General features: G+C 44.1%; 2 protein-coding genes across 2 annotated transcripts in view; both read left to right on the top strand.

Annotated features, from left to right (window-relative positions):
• Nucleotides 1-2,474: 2,474 nt before the first annotated feature.
• Nucleotides 2,475-6,583, top strand: LOC147617942 (monooxygenase 3-like). The gene is made up of 6 exons (XM_086776207.1): nucleotides 2,475-3,057; nucleotides 3,319-3,465; nucleotides 3,660-3,722; nucleotides 3,807-3,972; nucleotides 5,450-5,672; nucleotides 5,933-6,583. Exons 1-6 carry the CDS (start codon nucleotides 2,666-2,668, stop codon nucleotides 6,460-6,462), a joined length of 1,521 nt encoding a protein of 506 aa, XP_086632333.1. The 5' UTR covers nucleotides 2,475-2,665; the 3' UTR covers nucleotides 6,463-6,583.
• Nucleotides 3,856-25,736, top strand: part of LOC147617941 (monooxygenase 3-like) — a 48,795-nt gene continuing 26,914 nt past the window's right edge. The window contains exon 1 of the mRNA XM_086776208.1: nucleotides 3,856-3,874. Coding sequence (XP_086632334.1) covers nucleotides 3,872-3,874 — 3 coding nt within the window. The 5' untranslated portion in view covers nucleotides 3,856-3,871. The remainder of the gene's footprint in view (nucleotides 3,875-25,736) is intronic.

The raw sequence follows: 25,736 nt of genomic DNA, 5'->3' as shown, positions 1-25,736 counted from the left end.
ATGCTAGATTGATTCAATGATGTAAAACACACACACACACACTCTCTCTCTCTCTCTCTCTCTCTCTCTCTCTCTCTCTCTCTCATAAATATATATCCATTTGATTATATAATGGAATGCTAGACTGATTCAATGATGTAAAACACACACACACACACACACACACTCTCTCTCTCTCTCTCTCTCTCTCTCTCTCTCTCTCTCCATTCAATTGGACTTTATTTTAATCTGTTTTATGGTTGAAATTTACGGGTTCCCAACTAGTGGAGAGAAAGGTGGTCACAATTTGGACTCTTTCCTGCCACATATAAAAGGATGACTGAAGAATCGATGCGCAGAAGGAAGAAGGCGAGCGATATCTATACAAGATTTAGGACAACCCCACCTCCCTCCACGTGGGCAAAGGAGGTGGGGCTATTTCAAAATAACCACTCCTCCTACAAGCGTGAGGAGGAGCCAAATGTCACATCTTCCAATGCAATTTCTAAATTGAATCTAAGAAGATCTCATCTCACATCTTTCAAATTCAAAAAATAAAGGCTATTGCTATTTCAAATTCAAAAAATTCTATTTCAAATTCAAATGCTAGCCGTTTGGGTCGTCCTCTCTTTCTCTCTTGGAGGGTTGCACGCAACACCATACAGCTCATTGCTTTAGTGTCTACATAGCCTTCTTCTTGCATCTCAAGCCAGAGACGATGGAAGACCTCCTGGCAGTGAACTTTGGGGGAGTGCAGGGACGTCGAGGGGGATGGTGTTCCCATGTAAAGGAGCATTCCGAAGATGTAGAAGAGGGGCGAGAAGGAAGACTTCACTGCAAAGCATAGGCCGGCCTTTTAATAGGTTCTTATTCGGCCTCTTGGACAGTAGCCACCCCGCCTCTCCATTTGCAACATCGCTCCTAACGATGAGCTTTTTCCTCTCCTTACAAGAAAGGCATCCTTTTTGCCGTTGCATTCCACTCTGTTAGAAGCATTTTCGTTTCTTTCTGCACTTCATATCTGGACAAATCTGAATCTTGGTTCGCCTTTCTGTCCCGTGTGTGGGTGTGTGCTTTCGGGGTTTGGAGGGTACATAAATTAGCATTTCCCCCTAGCTTCTATTGTGCAAGATTGCTCATTAACAAGCGTTTTCTTGCATTTCAGCTCTTTTAGCGTCTGGATCGCTCTTCAATCATCCTCTCTGCCTGCTTTTTGGAGACGTCGCCGCTTTCAGCAAGATGCCGGGTCCTCAGAAAATCTTCAAGTCAAATTCACAGGTGAAAAAGAAACCAACGGAAGGCAAGGGAGGTTGTGCCATTGTTGCTGTTATTGCTACCTCACCAACGGAACTCACCAACGGAAGGCAAGGGCGATTATGCCGCTTTTGCTGTTGCTGCGTCAACATCAGATTCAAATGAAGATGTGAAGGCGTGGTGGTATGAAGCGGGAGGCGATAGATTCAAAGGCGTGGGGGTATGGAGTATGAGGGCTTTGCCTGAGGGGTTAGGCATGGTGGTGGTCTAGCCTCAGGCCCGAGAGTGCTCCTACAGGGAGCTACTGCTAAGTGGTAAGCTGCACCAAGGTGAAATACTTAGAGGGCCATGTAGAGCATGCAGCCTCACCACCCCAGCTCCTTCACAGCATTGCCCTTACCAGCACCATACTATGTGGGGTCGTCTCTGTCAATTTTCTTGCCGTCGACACACACACAGAGACGGACAAAGTCTACGCCCGCATCCACTGCTCTAGGGATAGATGACTTGCTCTCTACTGCATGATCCAGCAGTGAAGGAGGAGGTACAAAAGAAAGAGCCACTACCGTAGGGAATGTAAAGGCGAGCAACACCAGCAGCCACCATAGGACGTAGAAAGCCGTAGGACACCAGGAGCTGGTCGGCGTAGCTTTGACTCATGCATGGTCGTAGAAAGCTTTCATCGCTGTTAGTATGAACTTCCATCCGGCATACGTAGCACCACCACTCACCACCTTCTCCTACGCATCAAGAAACATGCGTAGTGGCCTGTGTGTGTCGGGGTAGCACTTCTTCTAGGGGAGAAGTATGTAAGCCCTTATTTATATGTGTGCTTTATGAAATGACATTAAAAAATGCTTTGGATTCTTTTAGGAGAGAAGTATGTAAGCCCTTATTTATATGTATATGCTTTGTGAGATGATTTCTAGATACTTCTCAATTTGCACATGTGTATTTTTTTGATTCTTCTAGGGGAGAAGTATGTAAGCCCTTATTTATATGTATGCTTTATGAAATGACATTAAAAAAAAACACTTAATCACATTTTGCATTCAAGCATGCTCATAAATATATATCCATTTGATTATATAATGGAATGCTAGACTGATTCAATGATGTAAAACACACACACTCTCTCTCTCTCTCATAAATATATATCCATTTGATTATATAATGGAATGCTAGACTGATTCAATGATTTAAAAAACACACACACTCTCTCTCTGTCCATTCAATTGGACTTTATTTTAATCTGGGTTCCCAACTAGTGGAGAGAAAGGCGGTCACAATTTGTACTCTTTCCTGCCACGTATAAAAAGGATGGCTGAAGAATCGATGCGCAGAAGTATATAAAGAGAGAGAGAGAGAGTGTGTGTCTTGTGTTTTTGGAAACAAGCAAGGAAGAGAGCAGCAACGTGGGGTGGGGTGTTCAATGGAGAGCGCAGCAGCAACAGTAGTACATCAGCGACTTCTTCCGCTAGGCTTCATTGTAGATTGCACGTGCGATTCTTCACGAGCCCGCGCATCTGTACGGCTTCGGACACGTGGCACATTCCGACAGGAACAGCTGCTCCTGAGTAGATGGTGTGGCAGCACCAGATTGCTGCGTCAGCAGACAGCTAGACAAGGCATGCGTTGGGAGCCTTTTACCTTGGCCTCCTCTGGCTTCACCAGTAGCAGCAGGAAGAATGCTAGAGTTGCTGCTGCTGCTGCTGATGTAGCTAGTGAGCCCTCTGCGGCTAATGCTGCCAAAAAACCTGTGCAGGATGTGGTGATCATCGGCGGCGGCATCGCCGGCTTAGCGACTGCTTTAGCTCTTCACAGGTAATGCTATCCCTTGTCATGTTGTTTCTCTATGCTCCTAAAGCTCAAGATGCCCCCTTCTTCCATGTGTCTCATTTGGCATCATCAGCTTCCCAGCTGGTTGCTTCAGCAGTGAAAATACGGCAGAGGAACTCTTGTGTGGATGGCCTGCTATATGTGCTGGATTGAATCCCTTACCTTTCTGTCTGCTGCTTGTTGTACTTCGTGAAGCCTCGACATCCTCCAATCAATCAATTATCTTATTTTGTAATGCTGCTGCAGATTGGGAGTGAAGTCGGTGCTGCTAGAGCAATCGGAACAACTGAGGACGGCTGGATCCACCATAGGCATCTGGACTAATGCATGGAGGGCACTTGAAGCCCTTGGGGTTGCAGACAGCTTACGTGAGAAGTTTGTGAGGCTTGCAGGGTGAGTGCGGCCGGTTTTTTTCTGTAGGAGTTTTTTAATAGTGATTATGGCCTTAAAGTTATTTAGAGGTTCATGAATGCTAGCCTTGAGGCCCATTGAAGTTTTTCTTCGAAGAGCATAGCGCAGGTGTTATGTTTGTGCTCTGTCATGTTGTGTCAATTGCACTTTGTAAATGTTTGTTTGCTCTTGTGCAGACTTGAATTCTATGCTGCAGATGGTAATTGCCTTTTAAGCTTGGGCTTTCCGGATGGAGCAAGGTATGCCATTCTCTGGTGAATTTCATATTACATTGTTCATAATGTCCCTACGTCTCTTAAAATGCTTATGTATAATTTATACAGGGATGTTGAGTTGCGCGGAGTTGAGAGGAAGGCCTTGCTTGAAACTCTGAGAGAGCCCTTACCAGATGGTACGGTTTTTTACGATTCTCAAGTGGTTGGCATTCAAAAGCTTGATGGGGGCTATACTGAAGTTCAATGCGAGAATGGGTTGACAATACAAACTAAGGTTTCTCTCTTTTTCTGTCATCTTCATGGATTGTAAATGGTCAGTGTCTCATACTTTGCTTATCCAGACCGAGCAGCAGATGGCTTGTCTCTAAATGAAACTGGTTTGAGCGACTTGCAGCTGCCATAGAGGCTTAGAGCTATCTCAACGCGTGTGAAAAGTGAATGCCTAGGTGTAGTGTAGGTGTAGTGAAGTCCTCCCTGTTTCACTATTTGCCATAGTTCTATAGGAGGTGGTGATTGATCAAGGGTCCCTCTGAAAGTTATCAATCTTTCTTGAGGCCATTTTACTTGGTGGGAAAAGTAGCTGTTATAATTAAGGTTCCTATGGACCAATAAGATTAATCCAAATGTAGGGAGGAGATAAATTCCATCTGATAGGGCATGTGGAAAGGTAGTGCTCTTTGGTCCTATTGGGCATGGCTGGCAGATGGTGTGAGTGCTAGGCGATTTTGGATCTCTGATCAGCCTAAAGGCTGAGCTATTATGGGTACAATTATCTCCTAACCCTGAGCAGAGAACTCCGTCTATAGCCCCTCATGATCCCTAAATGGATCCGCGTGCCTAGGGGAAAATGTTGCAGGCTCTACTCTGAATCCCCTTTGGCTTGTGAAGCATTTAGAGCTGGTTTTCGTTTGGGAAAGATGGAGCGACTGCCATGAAACTCTCCAAATGGGGAAAGATCAAAGTGGCACTCGCAGCTACCTCGAGAAAAATAGAGAGTGGTGGGAGGTGGGAAAAACCGAGAACAAGGGTGGGCAAAATAGAGCAGAGTAGAGAGGATGGGGTAGATCTGAAGCAAAGGGAAGGAGTTGAAGGTCCTGGACATCCCCTTCATTTTAGGCCAGTAAATCATCCATTTTACCAAATCATAAGTTCGATGTACCCTGATGACTAGTCGTAGGAGTGTCATGACATTCAAATAGGATCCTCCTCCTAATCTTATCACAATCCGGTATGCAAACTCCACAACAACCCGTTTCGAATCAAGTACTCACTACCAGCCACCCTAACTGGTGGTGTGGCCTCCCTAGTCTAAAAGTATGGAGCTCCCCGATATGCTGCCAATACTGACTGAAATGCCCGTCGGTCTGACATAGCCCTCTCATGGAATCATGTAAGTCAGCACTAATCTCAGTAAAACTCAAAAGATTCACCTCCCCAATCCTACTCAAAGCATCTACAACCGGGTTCAAACTACCCTTCCCATACTTCTTCATTTGCCAAAGATCACTGAAAAGAACAGTGATCAAGTATCCCACATGCTTTCTCAAGAATGCTCTCCCAGCCATATTATTGGACATGCATATTTCTTCAAAGCCTTTGTTAAGTTGTGGCCAGCTGGTTTATGCAATGTCTTTCTATCCAAAGGCGTGCAATCTGTCAATGAGCTATTCTTTGCTGTTGTTGTGTGTGAGCATGCATAACACCAAGGGACATCACACCATGAATGCTAACTCAACTTTACATGTTTATAGGTTCTCATTGGATGTGATGGTACTGGATCTGTTGTAGCAAGGTGGATGGGTTTCAAAGAACCACGTTATGCTGGATATACAGCAACACGAGGATTAGCTGTATTTCCTAATGGACATAAAATGAAGAATGCAGTTAGACAAATACTAGGGCAAGGTGTCCGAGCAGGCGTTGTACCTATGGATTCCAATAGAGTATATTGGTTTGTGGTGTTCAATTCTTCAGGTTTGTGTATTCCTCCAAATTCTCATTTCAAGGCATGCTTTTACTTTCTGCTCTCATGGCCACAGCATGCAAACCTGTCAAGGCTCTGCTCAGTTGGGGCACAGAGTTGCAGGTCTCCCCAATTCCTCATGTTTGCTAGAATTCCCCCCACGGTGTGGTCTTGTTTGCATGTGTGGTGATTCATTGATACGTGGATCCTCAAGCTTAATTCGTGTGCATCATCTTATGTACTCATGGTCAATGGCATGGTTCTTTAACAGGTGAAATGATCACAGATGTTGAACTGGTGCGCAAGGAGGCACTGAACTATGTGCAAGGATGGCCGGACATAATCACAGATGCAATAAACAAGTCCCCATTGGAGACCTTGAGTAGGAGGGGGATATCAGATCGATGGATGTGGCCAGCGGGGGGGGCCCCACTATACAGGGGGGGAGTAACACTAGCAGGTGATGCAATGCACCCTATGACACCAAACCTTGGGCAAGGGGGATGCTGTGCTCTGGAAGATGCTGTGGTCCTAGGTCGAGCCTTGTCCAAAGCACTATCAGCGAGAAATGTGAATGGGTCCCATGATGCTGAAATGGAGAGAATAGAGCTTGCTCTGAAGTCCTACACAGAGGAGCGGTGGCGCAGGATGTTGCCCATGGCTATACGATCTTATGCCATTGGTGCACTCTTGCAATTAGACTCTGAGCTTGTCTGTTCGGTTCGCAACAAGCTCATACCCAAAATCTTGAAGCTAGAGCGCTTCATTGATCACACCTTCTATGATTGTGGGACGCTGTGATGAATGCACTTGGTAGTGATGAGAGCTTGTATCATTCGTTGTAGGCTAAATATATACTATCGTTGATTAATTGTCTTTGTTTTTTTTAAAAGATACAGAATACAATAAAGCTTTTTTTTAAGATACACAGAATACAATAAAGCTTTTTTTTAAAAGGTACAGAATACAATAAAGCTTTTTTTTTAAACTTTCGGGTAGCCTAACATCCTTGCAAAAAAAGTATATGAAAGGAGAAAAACCATGTGGCATGTAAATAATAATAAATTATCAACTTTTTTTGAAAAGCTTGTTAAAGAACAAGTTCTTTAAAAATTGTTCAAAAAGCCTTGTTTCAAAAGCTCGCATACAAGAGAAAGAAAAACAAAGCTACCTAGGACTTCTTGAAATTATAGCAATGTGATGAGTTATGGTGGATCAAATGTTAGAATCAACATCATTAATAAAATGATTAGTAAATAATTAACATCATCATGATAATTAAGATATAATTAATAAATAATTAATTGATAGTTTAATATAAGCATAGATAATCAAAAATCAGTAAATTTTCATAAGGTCAATGTCTCAATTTATAGAGTTTACATCCAAGTATCCAATTCCACTGATTTCTCTTTGATTCACTCCACTTTTTTTGTTTGATTCTCTCCACTTTTTTCAGAATGTCTCCATCTTTCCTAAATCTTTTCATGCTATTCTTTATTCTTTTTCAGTAGATTCTTCTCACCTTTTTACAGGTTCTCTCACATTTACAGATTCTTTTTTACAGTCTTTAATCAAGGGCTTGTTCTCGCACACACCTTATTCACTTGTATATTTCAACACCTCCTCTCAAGTGAATACTCTTAGAACACCTGGATCTTATACCAAGTTTTCCTCTTACTTGATAGTCCGCGACCAGTGCCTAGCACACCTCCCCTCAAGTTAACTTAGCACACCTGGATCTTGTATCAAGTTTCTCTCTTACTTGATAGTCCGCGACCAGTGCCTCAAGTCCCTAAACTCAAAGTCCTTGACACTCTCTCTCTCTATGTGTGCGCTTTTGCTGCACAGGTCGTAGCTGGGGACTCGCCGAGCACCGTATGCGAGCCACGAATGGCTACAAGCATACAACCAGAAAAGCAAGCTCAAACAGAATGCAAAAGGTGTGTCACTCACCGCTCAACCGCCGCCTTGAAGAATTCCCGCGTCGCAGTGAAGGAGGAGCCGCCGTCGCCGCTCTACCGCCTCTCCGCCGCCGTGCCGCTACACAGTGCTCGATCGCTCTCTCACTCTCTCTCTCTTACACGCAGGAGAAGGAAACCAAGGAGATAAGGCAAGAGCACTCTTGTATTCACAACACATGAGAATGAGGATTTTCGGGTTACATTTGACTCTTATAGGTGACTTGGCCGTTCACACATGGGCGCCCATACATGGCCGGCCAATCCTAACCCTTATCCTATTGATATTCAAGGTGCGCCTCTCATCGGCGATCACCCAATCCCTTTATCCTTTGCATATGGTCGGCCGATCCTAACCCTTATCCTATTGATATTCAAGGTGCGCCTCTCATCGGCGATCACCCAATCCCTTTATCCTTTGCATATGGTGCCGACAAGCCCGTCCATGACTCAGAATAGTTAAACTAATTACATGACGTAAAACATAGTACGTCTCATTGTCCGTCTCATAGGTTAACATGCCCCCCTTCCTGATGTAGATTCCGTTCTCGGAAGCTATGGTATAGTAAGCTCGATAGGGTTGTTGTGGTAGACCGCTTGCAAAATAGGGAAGTAGAGTGAAAGTATACTAGAATTCAAAAGATATAAAGTGTATAAATTCAAGCATGTTAGACCACAATGGATGTTGCTATGAGACTTAGTTTAAGGGGTCACATAAATGAGCTAGTGTAGCAAATTAACAGGAGTTTAATAATTATTAAAAGTAAATCAAGAGTTAGCAAGGTGTCAAAGGTTAATCAAGGTTTATAACTGGCCTAAGTCAAGGAAAATAACCAAGCTTAATAAATAAACAGATGACCACACTGTGTCTACTCTAAGAACAAGTTAATACCACGAGTCTAGGGACACAAGAAACATTAGAGTTACAGGAGCCTTTTGCCTTTATTTTTTTTTATGCACATGACAATTTTTACACACAATGGCGATCTTCCTAAGGCAAAACTAACATCCTGGTACCATGTTTAACACAAGGCATTATCCAGGAATCTATTAGTTCACCTTAGGCAAGGCTACCCCCTACCAACCAAGGCATCGGTCTGGAGTAGAATACTCCTCGCCTACCAAGTATCAATAAGGCGATAGGCCAATTAAAGCACATCATAGACTTGTATTGCCATTTATTGTAGGCTTTTTTTTGTTTTTTTGTTTTTTGTTTATCTTCGCTCTCCTGAACTATAATTTGTCTTGCATCCTTTTGACAAAGGGGTAAAAGCTATGTCCTAGAGGTCAACACACACATGGCCAGGTGTCAAACATTAAGATGGTTTGATCCTAGACCTAAGACAATCGTATTCCAAGGTTAACTAAAGACTGCATGCATTCTCAAGAATATATCCAATAAGGTTAAACTCATTAATGATTCACACTAGCACGTCAGGCAACTTCAAAAACTAAGTAGTACATTGACAATTTCCATGTGGTCATGCATTATAGTTCATGCAATTAATTGAACAGTAAAAAATTAAAGAGAGTGGGCATGGAAGAATTACACCTGAAATTGGAGATCTCCTTGATTTGACGAGACAGCTTGCAATTTGATGTAGATATATTTTGATGAACGTTGCGGCAGTCTCAGGACTTGAAAGCGAACCCACCTCAAACTTTTCCACCTATACAACCAACTAACAAGCACTATACCTCGAGAGGCACATCAGTGTGAAAAATTAAAGACTCGTTTAAGGAATCCAAACTAGAAAAAACTTGAAAACACTAACCTACCTACCAGTCACCACACTACTACTGAGGATACGGTAAGAGGATGTTGTAGAGTCCTGGCTCTAGCCCTAAGGCTAAGCCTCTATCCGCATCATCCAAATAAATAAAGTCAACCTCAGTAGTGCCATGAGTTTCATCCGTCCATTCATCATTGTCAGATATTTTCTTTTCATTTTCCCATCCACATAAACTCATCAAGAATGTAACCATGCGAGGATAGTCATCTTGTGGAAAAGGAAAGCATTGGGCTATCGGGGATATTTCCTCTACGGAGTAGGGGTCAATCATGGTTAATAGGCGAATTAGCCATTCTAATTCCTCAACATTTTCCTCTCTGGCTAGTACATCTATATGATCCCATTCAGTTTCAATTACAGGATAGCACATGTGAAATATCTGAGAAAGGTACAGATGATACCTTTCACCAAAGGTGGGAGTGGATGAAGTGTATGATGATCGTGCATCTGCCATATCTGCAAACATAGATATAGCATCAGTAGGTCTATGATGACAGGTCAATCTAGTTCTTGATTGTATATACGGATATTTCTGTTCTTAACGTGCTCTTGCTCTTTTTACTATTTTTTGCTTTTCTTTTCTTTTCTCTCCTGTGTATGAAGCTATATATATACATCCCCTTGAATTTGGCAATTACATGGTCAGGGGAGAAGGTTAGGGAGGAAGCAATAGAATGTCGAGCGTGAGTACATGCTCCCCCTTTCCTTGGGTAGATCATATTTTCTGCAATGATGTTGCAGCCTCTTGGAACCAATTTGTCCAGCGGGTCATGGGTTGTGATGTGGGCAGGCAGATAGCTTTTTATGACCCTTGTGGCCACATCCAATTGCAGAGATGGTAGTGTACGCTCCCATTGACGAATGGAGGAAATGGTTTCCGACGACACTATTACAAGGGGAGACGTAGACTCATCGGTTTTTTGTTGGGTGTTGACAAGAGTAGGTGTAGAGCATGTAGAAACTTCTATATGAGTGTGTGCCTGGCGGCATGAGGAGCTAGAAGCTTCATGTGGCTCCCCCCTTCCTGAGCTAGGTGGTAATGATCGATATCGTTTGGGAATCCAAACTAACTCTGGAAGAAGTGGTGCGGAGCACTCTGTTACCTTTCCCTTACCATGGTCTTGAATTGTCATTGGGGTGGCAACAATTGGTTTGCAAGGTTTTACAGGTGATGTAGAGGGATTCAGCTTATGTTTAGGGACCCAAATCTGGTCATTCCCCTCGTAGTACCCTTGGGCTACTAATAATTTTTTAGGGATCCATCGCGATGTTACATTGCCCTTTCTCGGGTAGGTAGCTGCTTTCCTTTTACAAGGCTTCTTGGTGGCTGAACGAGATTGAGCAGGGGAAGTAGCTGTTAACGAAGCTTTTGGGACCCATTTGTATGTATTTTTTGGCATAGTAAGCGGAGCTTTAGAGACCACCCTGCATGTTTCCACTCTTGGCGTTGAAGCGTTAAAGGAGTGGCAAACAATCAAAGATGGTTTTGCCACTGGACTTTGTGATTTTTCATTATCTAGCATTTGAGTGGATGACTTAGGTGCGGGATTTTGAGCGGTCAGACCTAGTGTTGGTTCTTGCGTTGTGACTCGTCTAGTTGCCCAATCGATATTGCACTTGGTGGCCAACATCCATTTGCGCCCTAAGTTTACAGTGCCTTCCATGGTACCAGCAGGCATAACCAAAAAGCTTTGAATTACGGTCCCCTTGTCATAGGCAACCGGAGAGACAGGGATTTTCTTCTTGTTGATACCTTGATCTTGGATAGCACTCTTGGATAAAGGTGGTTTTCCAAGTTGACACCACACGCCATATGATAGCAAATTGTGTTGAGCTCCTGTATCCAATAATGCATTATATAGCACCTCCCCGTAAGGACTCTGTAACTCAATTGGGTATCTTAGAGGTGGGTCAGATTCAAGTGCATCCTCCTCTGCTTCCTCGAAAAATACTTGCGTAATTCCCAAGTTGGCTTCTCGTTGTCGCCTAGCACGCTGTTGACGTTCTTTGGCTTCGACTCTCGCTTGTATCTTTTTAAGCTCAGCTTGTTCTTTAGCTGCCTTCTTTTGATGGATTGCATGTAACTCCTCTTGGCTCAGGGGGTCATAGTACCTTTTGAATTTACTCCCATTAAGGAATCCAATGGTTTCAACTCCGTTGAGAGTCTCCACTCGGATGGTACCTTGCAGGGTAATTTCACATACTCTATACGGTCCCTTACCAGCACATTTGAGCTTCTTCTTTTCGTTATGCACTCCATACATTAGGACTTTATCCCCAACCTTGATGTCCTTGTCCTTTAGGTGGCGATCAAACCATTTTTTCCTTCTATCTTTCTCCACAAGGGCATTGTACACAGCCAATTGTCTTTCTTCGTTTAGCCGCTCAAGGATATATAGACACTCTACTAATGGATTACCATCCCAACCCTCTTAAGTAGCAACACGAAGACTAGGAATGACAAATTCCCACGGCATGACCGCTTCTTGGCCATATACCATTTTGAATGGTGTGCAATTAATAGCCACTTTGTACGCAGTACGATAGGCCCATAAAGCTGTTGTAAGCTTTAGATCCCAATCCGTGCAATGAGCTTCAACTGTCTTTGTCAAAACAGAGATTAAGGTCTTGTTGGTACTCTCGGCTTGGCCATTCGCTTGCGGATAGTAAGGAGTAGATTTATGATGGGATATCATGAAATTTGTTGTGAGCTCCTTAATCACTTCATTTATAAAATGCGTACCATTGTCGCTCACAAGTTCAAAAGGACAACCGAAGCGTGTGATTATATTTTCAAAGAGGAACTTGGCTGTTGTCCTTGCATCTGCCTTACGTGTCGCCTTCGCTTCAACCCATTTGGTCATATAGTCAGTGGCCACAATAATATAGCGAGATTGTGTGTTTCGGGCCGCTGGGCTAATTGGACCTACAAAGTCTAAACCCCACTTTTCAAATGGTTGGTTTACTTTGATCGGATGTAGGGGCATCTGATCTTTCCGCTGGGGTTTCTTGTATCGTTGGCATTCATCGCATCCCTTCACAAAGAGTGATGCATCTTGGAACATAGTGGGCCACCAATACCCTGATTGTAAGATCTTTCGCGCAGTTAAGTCTCCTGAGAAGTAACCACCGGCTACACCCATATGTGCCTCTTGCAAAATGAATAGATACTCATCCTCTCGGGCACAACGCCTAAGAACGTCATCCTTTCCTCTTTTATAAAGAGTCCCAGCTATCAGGCAATAGGGTTCGCATTCTTTGATCAGATTTCGAGCTAGATCTTTACAAAGCTCCTTGGGTGGAAAGCCATTAACCAAAAAGTTAACAATCTTCTCACTCCATTCAGGCATTGTCTCCACCATGAACAGGGAAGTGTCCGGTAAGTCATCATCAACCCCCGTAGGAGCCTCACCATTAGGTATGCGAGACAAATGATCAGCCATAACATGTTTTTTGCCAGGTCTCACAACAACAGTGAAATCAAACTCAAGAAGAATCAATAGCCATCGTGTGATTCTTCCTGTGGAGCATGGTTTGTTTACCAGATACAACAATGCTTGATGATCCACATAGAAAACAAACTTGGTGGCAAGGAGGTAATAACGAAATTTTCTTACTGCATATATCATTGCCAACCCTTCTCGCTCCGTAGTGGTGTAGTTCATCTCAGCATCGTTCAACTGGCGACTGGCAAAGCTAATGGGGTAGTCTAGCTTGTATTCTCCAGGTTGAGTTAACACACACCCAATAGCAAAGTTTGATGCATCAATATGCACATGGAAGAGTAAATCCCAGTTAGGCATTCTCAAGATTGGAGCACTCGCCAAGGCCTTCTTTAATAGCTCATAGGCACGGTCACATTCTTCGGTCCAAATAAACTCGATGAGAAGCTTATACAATGGTCAAGCTATCTCGGCAAAGAAGAGAATAAACCTTCGATAATAACCAACGTGGCCCATAAAGCGTTAGACTCCCTTGTAGTTGGTGGGTGGTGGCAGTTCCAGAATGACCTTGATTTTACTCTCGTCCGTGGAAATCCCATTTTTGGACACTATATGCCCTAAGATAACTCCGTGTTTAACCCAGAATTGGCATTTGAAAGGATTCAATGAGATGCGATATAATCTACACCTTTCAAATATTTTTCGTAAACACATCAAGTGCTCGTCCCAAGAGGAATGAACACAAAGATCATCTAAGAAAGCTTCACAAAAGTCCCTTAGATATTCCTTAAAGGCCGTGTTTATCAATCGTTGGAATGTTACAGGTGCATTGGTCAAGCCAAAAGCCATGACGCGAAAGGCAAACACTCCAAACTCCGTGATAAATGCTGTTTTAGCTTGGTCCTCGACTGCAATTGTGATCTGATTGTAACCCGAGTACCCATCTAAAAAGCTATATGCCTCCTTGCCTGCCACTCTTTCAAGCACATGTTCAGAATATGGCAAGGGGTAATGATCCCTTCTGGTGGCTGCATTAACCTTTTTAAGATCAACGCACACTCTGAGTTTCCCATTCTTCTTTGGTACGATGACTATCGGAGAAACCCATTCTGAGTGCTCAATAGGGTATATGAATCCACATTTTACAGGAATCGTGTGTTGCACCACAGAGGGTGGAACACCCTTCATATCATGGTATGTCCAAGCAAATATGTCCTTGAATTCTTCAAGAAGCTTCTTAAGTGCAGCTTCCTCTGATTGGGTGAGGTCTTGAGCAATAAAAACTGGTTTAGACTCCTCACCCGGATCTGCTAAGTCTATCTCCTTAACTACCGCAGGGCCATCGTAGACACCGCTACTCCCATTGGTATGCGTTCGTTGGGCTTTTGTGTAGACCACTTTGCGATCCCTTGTGGTGAATGATTTGAAATGCTTGGGTGCAGGGTGTAAGTCTACTGGTTCTTGTTGTGCCAGGCTTTTTTCTTTCAATTCCGCCTCCTTTTGTTGCTGCGCTAACTCTTGGTTTTACCGCCTTCTTGCGGTACGACTTAGTTTCGGCTTCTCTTCGATTTCTAATTGGGCGACGTCGTGAGGTTGCGGAATACACCACATGACACTTTGGAGGTATTGTCCCCAATTATCCGCTAACTTTCGATGAGCATCAATAGCTCCTACATAACTAAGCCATTCTGCGGTGGATCTCTCCTTGTTTATTGCAGTGCGTACATTAGCTCGATAGCATTGGCGCTTATGTCTCGTTTTCTTCTTACCAAGTTTTTGATTTTTGTTTTTATCAGATTCGAACTCACTTGGTCGATCTTCACTTGTGTCCCCCTCACTTTCGGATGAACTGCAAGAGGTCACTGTCCTAGGCCTTGAGCACCTTGCTCCCACATTTGGGTAAATATTTGATTCATTCCCCCCATCAGGCTCAGAGTTAGTTTCTTCTTGAGATTCATACTCACAGTTGCATTGGTCAGAGTCTTCGCCACTTTCAGTGTCAGTGGAGGTTGCCGCTTTCTCGCCATCAGGAGTCAAGTGCATAACACCTATCATGTTTATTGGCACTAACGGTGGCATATCTTGCCCCTCAGGTGTTACCCAACTTGTGCCTCTATTTCCCCATGTGTCTATGGTTGCCGCTAGGTGTACCCAATCCACATTATCCGATTCAGTCATACCCGGTAGGACATCCATATAAGGAGAATCTTTCCCATCATCAATCTCTTTTTTGCATGTATAGCAATACCTTAATGGGGTGGAGTGAATAGTGGTATCCGATCGATTATCAATGATAACCTTGCTTCCTAAAGGATGTGTACGACCATTCTCAAGATCAACTCGAATGACAGAGTCCTGGAATTGTAGGTAGACATGGTTTTTCGACCAGTCATGTACCATTTGTGCTTCCCTCATGAAAGGACGTCCTAAGATCATTTGATATGACATAGGATGCTTGGAGAAATCCATTACAATGAAGGTATGTTTTACCTTGTATCCCAGAACCTTGATCTTAAGGTCCCTTAACATTCCAATAGGTTTAGTAATAGTTCCATTTGCCATCTTAACCACTATGTTTGTGACTTCTAGGTGAGGTCTCCCCATAGATTCCCAACAGTTTTTAGTCACAATGCTCACTCCAGCACCACCATCAAGGATTCCCTTTAGAGTTAATCCCTTGGTAGTAATGGGGAGGGTGGCATTAGATTCGTCACCTTCAAAGTACTGTCCCAACTTGTTCACAGGTATTTCAACGACCGAGTCTTCATCTAGGTTGGGTTGAAGATCCCAATGTTCCCCTTCATCTTGAAGCGTGTCAGGTCTATCCATATTTGCAAATTGTGGTAGCCCCGCCTTTAGTTCTCCATTGAGAAATGCCCGAAGAGCTAAGAATAGCTCAGGATCTCTGTATAATTTGGATATGATCGTGGTTCTGATTTCAGAGGACATGAAATCCATTAGCTTAAACACATTCAACGGTACTTTTCGGGACTTCGCCCCTTGACTAGGGACTGGTGAAGATGGAATCACTTCCTCTTCGATGGGGTCAGGCATTCCCTCACTAAACATTCTTTCCAGCAAGAAGGGTGTTTGCCCACTTCCTGATGTCCTATCCTCACTTTCTTCCCGAATGATACTAGGTATAGCTAACGGTTTACGGTTCCTGTGAGGCTGAACTTGTGTAGAAAACACTGTGTCTGGAATTTTGATTTTTCTCGGGTTTGGCTCCAGTTCTCTTTGTGTTTCTTCCACCAAACCCCTTAAGTGTTGCACTTGTTCAATCTCCTCAACTGGGTTTGGGTAAGTTCCAATCTTTTTCTTGAGGGTTTTTGGCCCACGTGGCTTGTCTTGGGGAGTCTCAGTCAGTTTGGGTGGTCGAGAGGGCATTAACTGACTTGGTTGTGGGGCCGAGGAAGTTTCCTTTTGTTTCCCCTTATTTATGTACTCGCTTGATTCTCCTTCATTGAGCCTGAGTGGGTTCCTCCCTTAAGGTAGTGGCTTTGGTCCCCATGGTTTCTATTGAATCAGAATCATCTTCAGGATCATTCATATACACGGGGTCGTCTCCTGTTCCTATGTTAGTCTTTGAACTAGGCTTGGAGCTCGTGGCATTAAGCGATCTCTTCTGCCGTGTTTTCTTTTTCTTTGCCTGAGCGATTGATGCAGTATCCCTCTCTTCAAGAATGTAGTTTTGATTTCGAAGCATTGACCGTGTAACTACATTCGCGGGTACAACGGGTGCGGTTCCTCGTGCTTGGTTGGTGACCTCAACCAAATTCAATGGCGTAATCTTGGGTGCATTAGGATTATGTGGACATTGAGCAATCAAATGATCTATGCCACAACGATTACATGTAAGTACCGGCATTCCCGATGTGCTCCCTTGATTTGGTTGCATCTGAGTAGCGATCTTCTGTAGCCTATTAGGGCACTCCGCTACACGATGCGGTCCACCACACTCATACCATTGAAGAGGTAGTCTCCTTGCCAAGGTATTAAGGTTTTGCCCTCTTGTGGCGAGAGCAGCCGCTTGAACGTATCAATCCCATATGGAGCAGTGGGGTCTATCTCCTCTTCATAATCCCCACACGCACTATGTGACTCACAACCCATCTGGTTTACAGGGGTAATCCTTGGATGTGGAGGTTGTGGTCCTAGCACTGGCGGTGGTAATGGCACAGACTGGACTACATTCGGATTCCTTGGAACTATGTGCTGTGACGGTTGCTCGACAGGTTGTGCAGGCATTAGCGCGGGTACTTGAGGTGTGTTTGACCAGGCTAGTGGTGCCTGATTTGCCAACATTCGCTTAAGTACTAGGCAATCTTTAGATTGATGGCCGTACTTACCACATGCATTGCAATTCCCATTGAATTTGACTCTGAATGTGGGACATTCACTCGTACTATGTGGTCCTAAGCACACCGAACACCATTGTTGCTCTCTCCTTGGGTACATATGGCTATTCTGAGGAGCTCGATTTCCCCTAAAGTATTCTTGGAGAGCCTTAGTAAGGTCGGTCACAGACATTTCAGATATCTTGGGCTCCTTGGCAATAGGTTTTACCGTCATTGGCTCGTGCCCAGATACTTGCGAACTAACGGATTTTGTCTCCGAAGACACCTTTTTACCTGCAATCATCAAGTTGTCTTCTAACTGGATTGCATTGGCAGTGACTGCTTCCCACGTTGTAAGACCTCTAATGACTAGGCCATTGTATATGTCCTCGTGGCACAATCCTCGGATGAATCTATCGAGCAGTTAGTTATTATTGAAGCGCTCATCGGGAGTGCAGCGAGAATTTAGATGCTTCAATCGACTAATAAAGTCTCTCACTGACTCCCCTTCCTCGCGTTCAGCTTTTTGGAGTTGAGATGCTACTCCCCAAAGCACACCCTCACGTATGTATTCTTTCAAGAACAATCTCTTGAGAGTGGGGTAGTGAGTGCGCTCTTCAACCCTTAAGGTTCGATACCAATCTCTGGCCTTCCCACTCAAGGTTAAGCCTAAGGCTTTACACTTATGCAGCTCATTGTGCTCTTCCAAGGAATCACACACGTGTTCAAAGACTTCAATGTGCTTCCTAACATCCTCGTTACCACTGAAGTTTTGAGTGAGCTTAGCCACTTGTACTGCCTTGCTTCTAGGTTCTCTCTCAGGCATGCCCCGCATGTTTTCCGCAATAGATCGTCCGATCGTCTGAGCAAACACTGCGAGATCACCTAGGTGAGCAGGCATAGCTGGTGGAGGCACTTCTGGGATAGCCTGGCTGATAGGAGTTGGCGTTGGTCTGAGTATGTTGGCAAATGACGTAGGATATGATATGTGACTAGGCCTAGCTCCTCTTGGATAAGGGTTGTGATAAGGCGGTCGTGGAGCATATGCCATTGGCATACTAAGAGGCGTAGGAGCTACATGAGCATGAGTAGCGATAGGTATATATGGTTGATAGGCACTTGGCACGCACTGTTGTATGTACTGTTCCACTAGGTAGCGACGTCATACTAACTACAGCGGTAACAGGTGCACTTTTCGTTATGCTCATCATTGGGGTAGGCATTGTGGATTCCTTAATGGAAAGTTGAGCCAAGGTTGGAAAGCTAAAGTTACTGCTCGTGGGCTCAACCTGCATTGAGACTCCAGGCGAAACAACATATGAAGGGTCTATGGGACTCACCGAGGGAGTCTCCAATTGTGATAGGGTTGGTTGTTTGGCCTTGCCTGTATCCAAAAATCTCATAGGGCCAGTGGAACCTAAGTTCACTCCCCTATTTTGCCTCTCAATTTGGATAATTCTATGAATAACCTCACATATCATGTGTTGTTGCTCCTCTAGATTAGTGGCGCTAGATGTAGATCGTAGGACTTCTAACCAACCTACATGGTATGTGTAGCCCATGTATAGGTCAGTTAGAGTCTCTGTGTGTAGATCATATTCCCAATTTTCATTGAGAAATATCCCATCTAGACTTGGTGTGCCAAACGGTTCTCTTGAAGTGGATGCAATGTCACTTCTTATGGATTGGCTTCTAGGGACCTCTACTTTAGGAAGAGCATCGGAATGTGGTAACTCAGTAGGGCCCTCATTAAACGAAGTGGGTAGAATATCCACATAGACACTGTTTGGGAGGGTGGGGTCTACATGAGATGTGAATGGCTTCGCTTGTCGCATGCTCAGAGCGTGTAGCTCTACTAAAGGTCTCTATTAGACGACTAAACATGCTAGATCCGGGTTGTGGGGCCCAAGCTAGCATGTTTTGGCTTGTCTCCTCAGGGTTCTTGGTAGGGTGCCCTTCCATGGCTTCTGAGTCAGAGGACGAATCACTATCCGCTATTCGTGGATCTTGGGTTGCACTTCCCTGGGTCCCAGCGGAAGGCCAAGATGCTAACGTGGAGGGATGGTGTGAGCCTGCGTAAACCGAAATGCTTTCTAGTGGCTCAGACTCTAGCACCCGCCGACCAGAGCATAGATGCATGTGACGTGGGTACCCTACGTGCGTTGGTAACTACCCTTGAAGCCCACACAAGTGGTTTCTTGGGTATTTCGCACCCCGTTTTTACTTGTTTTTAGATTGTTTTTAACCCGTTTTTGACCCCCTTACTTATGGTCGAACTTGGACTAGGGCGTGTGATAGCTCAAAACGAGCGTATCGTTCAAAGGGTCCTAGCGTGCTTTACAGCACCGTGTTTGCCTATCCGGAGCTCCTGTGGTCCTCAAAACAGTCCGTTTGCCTATGGGGAAAGGGGCGAAAGCCTATTTGCTTGTGGAGAAAAGGGTGAGGGCTTTATCCCACATGCTCACTTTACTCCTTGGGGGGTGGGCTACATATAGGGCACAACTTCCCATAAGCTCTCACTTGAAAGAAAGCTATGGAGGCTCACTCTCCTATATATATATATCAAAAGATCGAGACCGAGGCCGGGGTCGGGGTCGGGGTCGGGGTCAATTGGGGGTTTTTCTTTTCAAAATTTTTTTTCCAATTAAAAAATCTTTCCTCTTCACACGTTTGGTTTTTTTCTTTTTAAAAAAATTTAATTTTTTTTATTTTTTTTCAAGATTAATTTTTTCCTTTTTTTGGTTTTTTTTTGTTTGGGATAAGTTTTCTAGGGTTTCTTTCTAGGGTTCAGACTTTGCCGCGGCGCCGTTCGCACACAGCGCAGGCCTGGGGATTCAGAAATCCCCCTCACACACAGAAAACCAGAGAACAGAACGCACGCCCACAAGCGGAGTGAAAAAATAACAAAAAAACAGAAATGCAAAAGCCAAATTGCAGAAACAGATTGCAAGACACGAAAACGCCTCAACAACAAACACACAGTCGTCTTTCCTACAGTGTAGATTAAACTTCACGCAGCAGCCCGAGCTGCAAACTGGAGCTTGGTGCAGGGCAGCTCCCCGACAGCGGCGCCAAAAATGTGCGCTTTTGCCGCAGAGGTCGTAGCTAGGGACTTGCCGAGCACCGTATGCGAGCCACGAATGGCTACAAGCATACAACCAGAAAAGCAAGCTCAAACAGAATGCAAAAGGTGTGTCACTCACCTCTCAATCGCTGCCTTGAAGGATTCCCGCGTCGTAGTGAAGAAGGAGCCGCCGTCGCCGCTCTACCGCCATCGCCGCTCTACCGCTGTGCCGCTACACAGTGCTCGATCGCTCTCTCACTCTCTCTCTCTCTCTCTCTCTCTCTCACACGCAGGAGAAGGAAACCAAGGAGATAAGGCAAGAGCACTCTTGTATTCACAACACATGAGAATGAGGATTTTAGGGTTACATTTGACTCTTATAGGTGACTTGGTCGTTCACACATGGGCGCCCATACATGGCCGGTCAATCCTAACCCTTATCCTATTGATATTCAAGGTGCGCCTCTCATCGGCGATCACCCAATCCCTTTATCCTTTGCATATGGTGCCGACAAGCCCGGCCCATGACTCAGAATAGTTAAACTAATTACATGACGTAAAACATAGTACGTCTCATTGTCCGTCATAGGTTAACAATGTGTCCAAGGCTACTACAAGTGTCCGCGACCTTGACTAAAGTGCTCACACATACATCTACCACGTGGCCTACATCATCGGTGGCTCAGAGGTGGTTTTACTTTGTTGGGGCAGGTTACATTGAGTTGTGGGGTCTCTCTCTCTCTCTCTCTCTCTCTCTCTCTCTCTCTCTCTCTCTCTCTTAGAGATTTTCACATGGTTCCTTACTCTTTGGAGCCTCACATCTTCTCTTGTTTTTAGTCTTCTTGTCGTGGCAGCTTCTCTTCACGCCCATGTCTTCCTCTTCTTTCAGTCTTCTTGTTGCAGCTTCTCTTCTCGTGTCCATGTCTTCCTTCAATGCTTCCTCTAGATCTTCTTCTCGATGTGGATCCTTCAAGATAATAGCTCTCTTGGCAGTAAGAGAACATTTGTATTAGAGCATGGCTCTGGCCCAGGCTATGGCCCAGTACCGCCGTCTTATGCGTCTCTCGAGGAGATTTTGATTTCTGGAGCCGAGCTGCTCTATGTACATATTATAACTTTTATATAAATAAAGAAATGTTTTTTGGAGGAAAATTTCTTGTTGTATAAGTGATTGTTTATGGACGAACTGATATAGAAAAATCTGTTACCGGACTTATGTCATAGATCTCCAATAAGATCATTTATCTTGTTTAAGAAATTATTTTTCGAATCCCTTAAGTCTTAGGATCTTGTGGATGATATCAAAATAAAAATTTAATAATATATCATTTTTGGTAGAATCATGAGACGAGACAACCGTGGCCGTCAGCCAGACCCTCTCTCTGAAGATGATGAGCTTGACCCCGATGTTCGCAAGGCTCTTCATAGAACTCAACCAGGACTCTTCAAAGGAGAAGGGGAGAACCTGGGCGAGGCTGTGGAATGGAAGAATATTTTGACGTCACAGGATACAATGAGCGAAGCAAAATGGCCCTTGCCAGGCTAAAAATAGTGGAAGCAGCCAGGGTGGCATGGAGGAACCATTTGGCACTAACCGTCTGGACAAGAATACTCAATCATAGAACGACCTTAAAACCTATTTGAGGAAGAGATTTTGTCCCCCTAGGTTTTTGGAAACCAAAATGAACGCATTCTTAGAGCTAAAGCAGGGGAGCAAAACCATCGAGGAATATCACCAGGCCTTCGCTCTTCTACGCAAATATTCACCACCTCTACATGAAGAGCAACTCATGGCCAGGTTCATTTGGGGAATGAACAAACCCTTGGACACACTGATCAAGAATGCCAAGCCAGTGTCCATGGCAGAAGCTGTCAGAATGGCGAAGGACTTTGCCAAAGCCTTCATCGTGAAAGTCCCGCCAAAGTCTTCTCCCTCATCCTTTAAAAGATTTCAGACACCAGGAATGAAAAGATGCAGGGGAGAAGAGAGCTTGAGCTCTTGCAAGCACACACACACTCACAAAACCCTAATAGAGAACACACAAGGTGAGAGGCTGAAAATCTTCTTCTTCACTTAACACTCAACACACCATATACAAAGATAAGAGTACACAATATAAAAAGATACTCAACCAAATACATACTATGGTTCTCTATAGTGTGAACCCAACTAAATGAGCTGGAGCTATAACTATGCCAGTCTCTAGAATGGCTGTTACACAGCCTGTCATCCCACTGGCCGCATATCACTCATGATCTCACCAACCATGCCAGTGGTGTAAATGTGGGGCCTATCCCCCAGGCGGGTCATCAGTGTCCACCGTCTCACTAGATGAGCTCGATATCTCAACACTCCCCCTCGACCTCAACTCCATCTCATGTACACCAAGCGAAGCCCTAAATCTGCGGAGCTTCTCTGTACCCAATGCTTTGGTAAAGATGTCAGCTACCTGATCCTGTGTGCTAACATTCCTGTATACTGCTAACGTTGTCACATAAAATGACAACTTGTCTATCCACTGATAGACCCAAATCTGCAAGTAGCTTTCTCAACCAAGCTACCTCACATGCTGGCATAGCAGCACCTCTGTACTCGGCCTCTGTATACTGGATAGAGCAACCGTAGGCTGCTTCTTGCTGCTCCAAGTCAGAGCACCACTCCCCAAAGAAAACATGAAGCCACTAGTAGATCTTCTATCTGAGATACTACCAACCCAATTAGTATCTGTGTACCCATGTACACATATCTCTATCCCAGTTTCATAAAATAGTCCACAATGCAAAGTAGACTTCACATATCTCAGTATGCGTCTCAATGCATCCAAATGCGGCTTCCGTGGAACCTGCATAAACTGACTCACCAACCCAACAACATAGCTCAAATCTGGCCTGGTGATCATCTTGTAGATCAAGCTTCCTACTATGCGCCTATACATAGTAGGATCCTCCAAGATCTCTCCTAAACCTGCACTCAACTTGCCATTCTGATCCAATGGCACTGAGAGGCTTAGAGCCTGTCATACCATATTTGGACAACATGTCCAAACCATACTGTCTCTGCAGTAATCCAATACCATGTGGTGACCTAATCACCTCAATGCCCAAAAATATCTGAGCTCCCCCAGATCCTTAATCTCAAACTTCTGTCTAAGCAAGATCTTTACATCAAAGATCTCTGCATCATGGTCCCCCGTAATGATCAAGCCATCTACATAGATGACAACAAGCACAACCCCTCTATCACCGTGTCTCACTTACAGCGAGAAATCTGCATTGGCTACATGAAAGCCAATAGTGACAGGATATTCAAAAATCTTGTCAGACCATGCTCTTGGTGCTTGTTTTAAGCCATGCAAGGCTTTCTTCAACCTGCACACATGCTCGGGGTGACTCACATCCTCATAACCAGGTGGCTGCAACATATAGACCTCTTCCTGCAAATCCCCATGCAAGAATGCATTCTTTACATCCATCTGATGTAAAGACCATTTCTTTGACATAGCCACTGCTATCACAACTCTCACTGTTGCCATCTTGGCAACTGGGCCTAAAGTTTCCTCATAATCAATGCCATATGTCTGCACATATCCTTTAGCTACCAATCTAGCCTTGTACCTGCTTATGCTTCCATCATTGTTATGTTTTACTTTGTACACCCACTTGCATCCAATGGCTTTCTTGCCTTCAGGTAATTGCACTAAATCCCAAGTCTCATTTCCATATAGTGCATCCATCTCCTCATCCATAGCTTTCTCCCAACACACATTTCCAATAGCCTCATCAATGCATGTGGGCTCTACAACCTGCACAACTTTTGCCATGTATGCATAGTGATGTGCCACATAACCATCATAGGTAAACCTCTGCACAGGATTCTTTACTCTCCCAGATCTTCACAGCTTTGCATTCATGGCTTCCATAGCCTTCTTTACACCAAGTGTTCTCATAGCTGGTATCCCAAGCTCCTTATCAAGGCTCATCTCTGAGCCACTAGACTCTCCACTAAGGGGCATACTAAGGGGCTCAACCACTTTCTCTTTGCCTTTATGTGATGTACTAATCACATTTGCAGGACTGGTATTATGATGCAGCCTGCCACTCCATGGTCTATCAAACTAAACCACTAGATGAGGACTCTCCTGGTCTACTCAAAGACTTTGATTGCTGACTTGCATTATGTGCAGCCACATTTCCACTCACATCAGCCCTCGACAGCTTCTTTTTCAGAAGCATACCAGCAGCTCATCTCATCAAAAACAACATTCCTGCTTACCCTCAACTCACGTGTAGCAAGGTTATAACACTTGTATCCCTTTTGCTCAAGGGAATATCCAATAAACACACATTTTTCAGCTTTTGGATCCAGCTTAGTTCTCAGCTCATCTGGCACATGCACATATGCAATGCATCCAAAAACTTTTAGATGAGACAAATCAGGTTTTCTGCCAGTAAACCTCTCCTCTGGAGTTACATCATGTATGGCTACACCTCTACATGTAAACTGTCTCTGAATACCATTCTTCTTCAAAAATTCAGAGAACTCATTGGAGAAGTACTCTCCTCCTCCATTTGACCTTAGGCACTTTACATATTTCCCTGTTTTCTTTTCAATCATAACTCTAAAATTCTGAAAGTGAGTGAACACCTCACCCTTCTCCTTCATGAAGTATACCCACACTTTCCTTGTGTGGTCATCAATAAATGTCACATAATACCTACAGCCTCCCATAGACATGGTCTTCGTAGGACCCCATACATCTGAATGCACAACATCTAGTGCATTTCTGCTCACATTTCTGTTACGTGGAAATACACGCTTTGTTTGCTTTAAAAATTGGCATGCTTCACATATTCTCTACATACCTTCAACTTTAAATTTTGGCAGCCCTGTCACAATTCCTTTAGTCTGCATAGACTTCATTCTCTGCACATTCACATGTCCAATTCTTTTATGCCAAATGTCTGTGTCTATAACAATTCCTGAACCATTTGCAAACATCGTAGCACTCACTTCAGGTATGTTTACATTCAACGTAAACATTCTGCCCACTCTATTGCCTTTTGCAACCAACCTGCACTTGTCTTTAAAGTCTTCAACATAACCACCATCAAGATTAAACCAAACTTGCAAACCCTGCTCAATTATCTAGCCAATTGAAACCAGATTCTTTGTTATGTTCGGAATATGAAGTACATTTACAAGGTACTTCACTTTGCCATCATAGACAATGGCACATCTCCAACATGGGCAATTGGATGAGCAGTGTCATCCCCTGTTTCCACAAAACCTGGTCTTTCAAGGTTTTTCATCTCCTTGAACCACTCCCCATAACTTGTCATGTGGTTCGAAGCACCTGAATCAACGTACCATACATCATCTTTATGTGCTGCTTCAACATTTTCAGACATGACATTAACGACATGCTGCATAACAAACAACCTTTCATTATACTCATTGTTTCTGCTCCAGGATGCAT

Source organism: Cibotium barometz, chromosome 36 (genome assembly GCF_041138505.1).
Source record: "Cibotium barometz isolate CiBa-2024 chromosome 36, ASM4113850v1, whole genome shotgun sequence".
NCBI classification, from domain to species: Eukaryota; Viridiplantae; Streptophyta; class Polypodiopsida; order Cyatheales; family Cibotiaceae; genus Cibotium; species Cibotium barometz.
Note: the sequence above shows the minus strand (reverse complement) of the source record. Positions and strands in the feature narration are given on the sequence as shown.

Excerpts from the sequence above, each read along its gene's own strand:
- LOC147617942 (XM_086776207.1), top strand. The coding sequence starts at position 2,666 with ATGGAGAGCGCAGCAGCAACAGTAGTACATCAGCGACTTCTTCCGCTA. Across the intron at positions 3,466-3,659 it reads AAGTTTGTGAGGCTTGCAGG|ACTTGAATTCTATGCTGCAG; the intron begins GTGAGTGCGGCC and ends GCTCTTGTGCAG. Across the intron at positions 5,673-5,932 it reads TGTGGTGTTCAATTCTTCAG|GTGAAATGATCACAGATGTT; the intron begins GTTTGTGTATTC and ends GTTCTTTAACAG.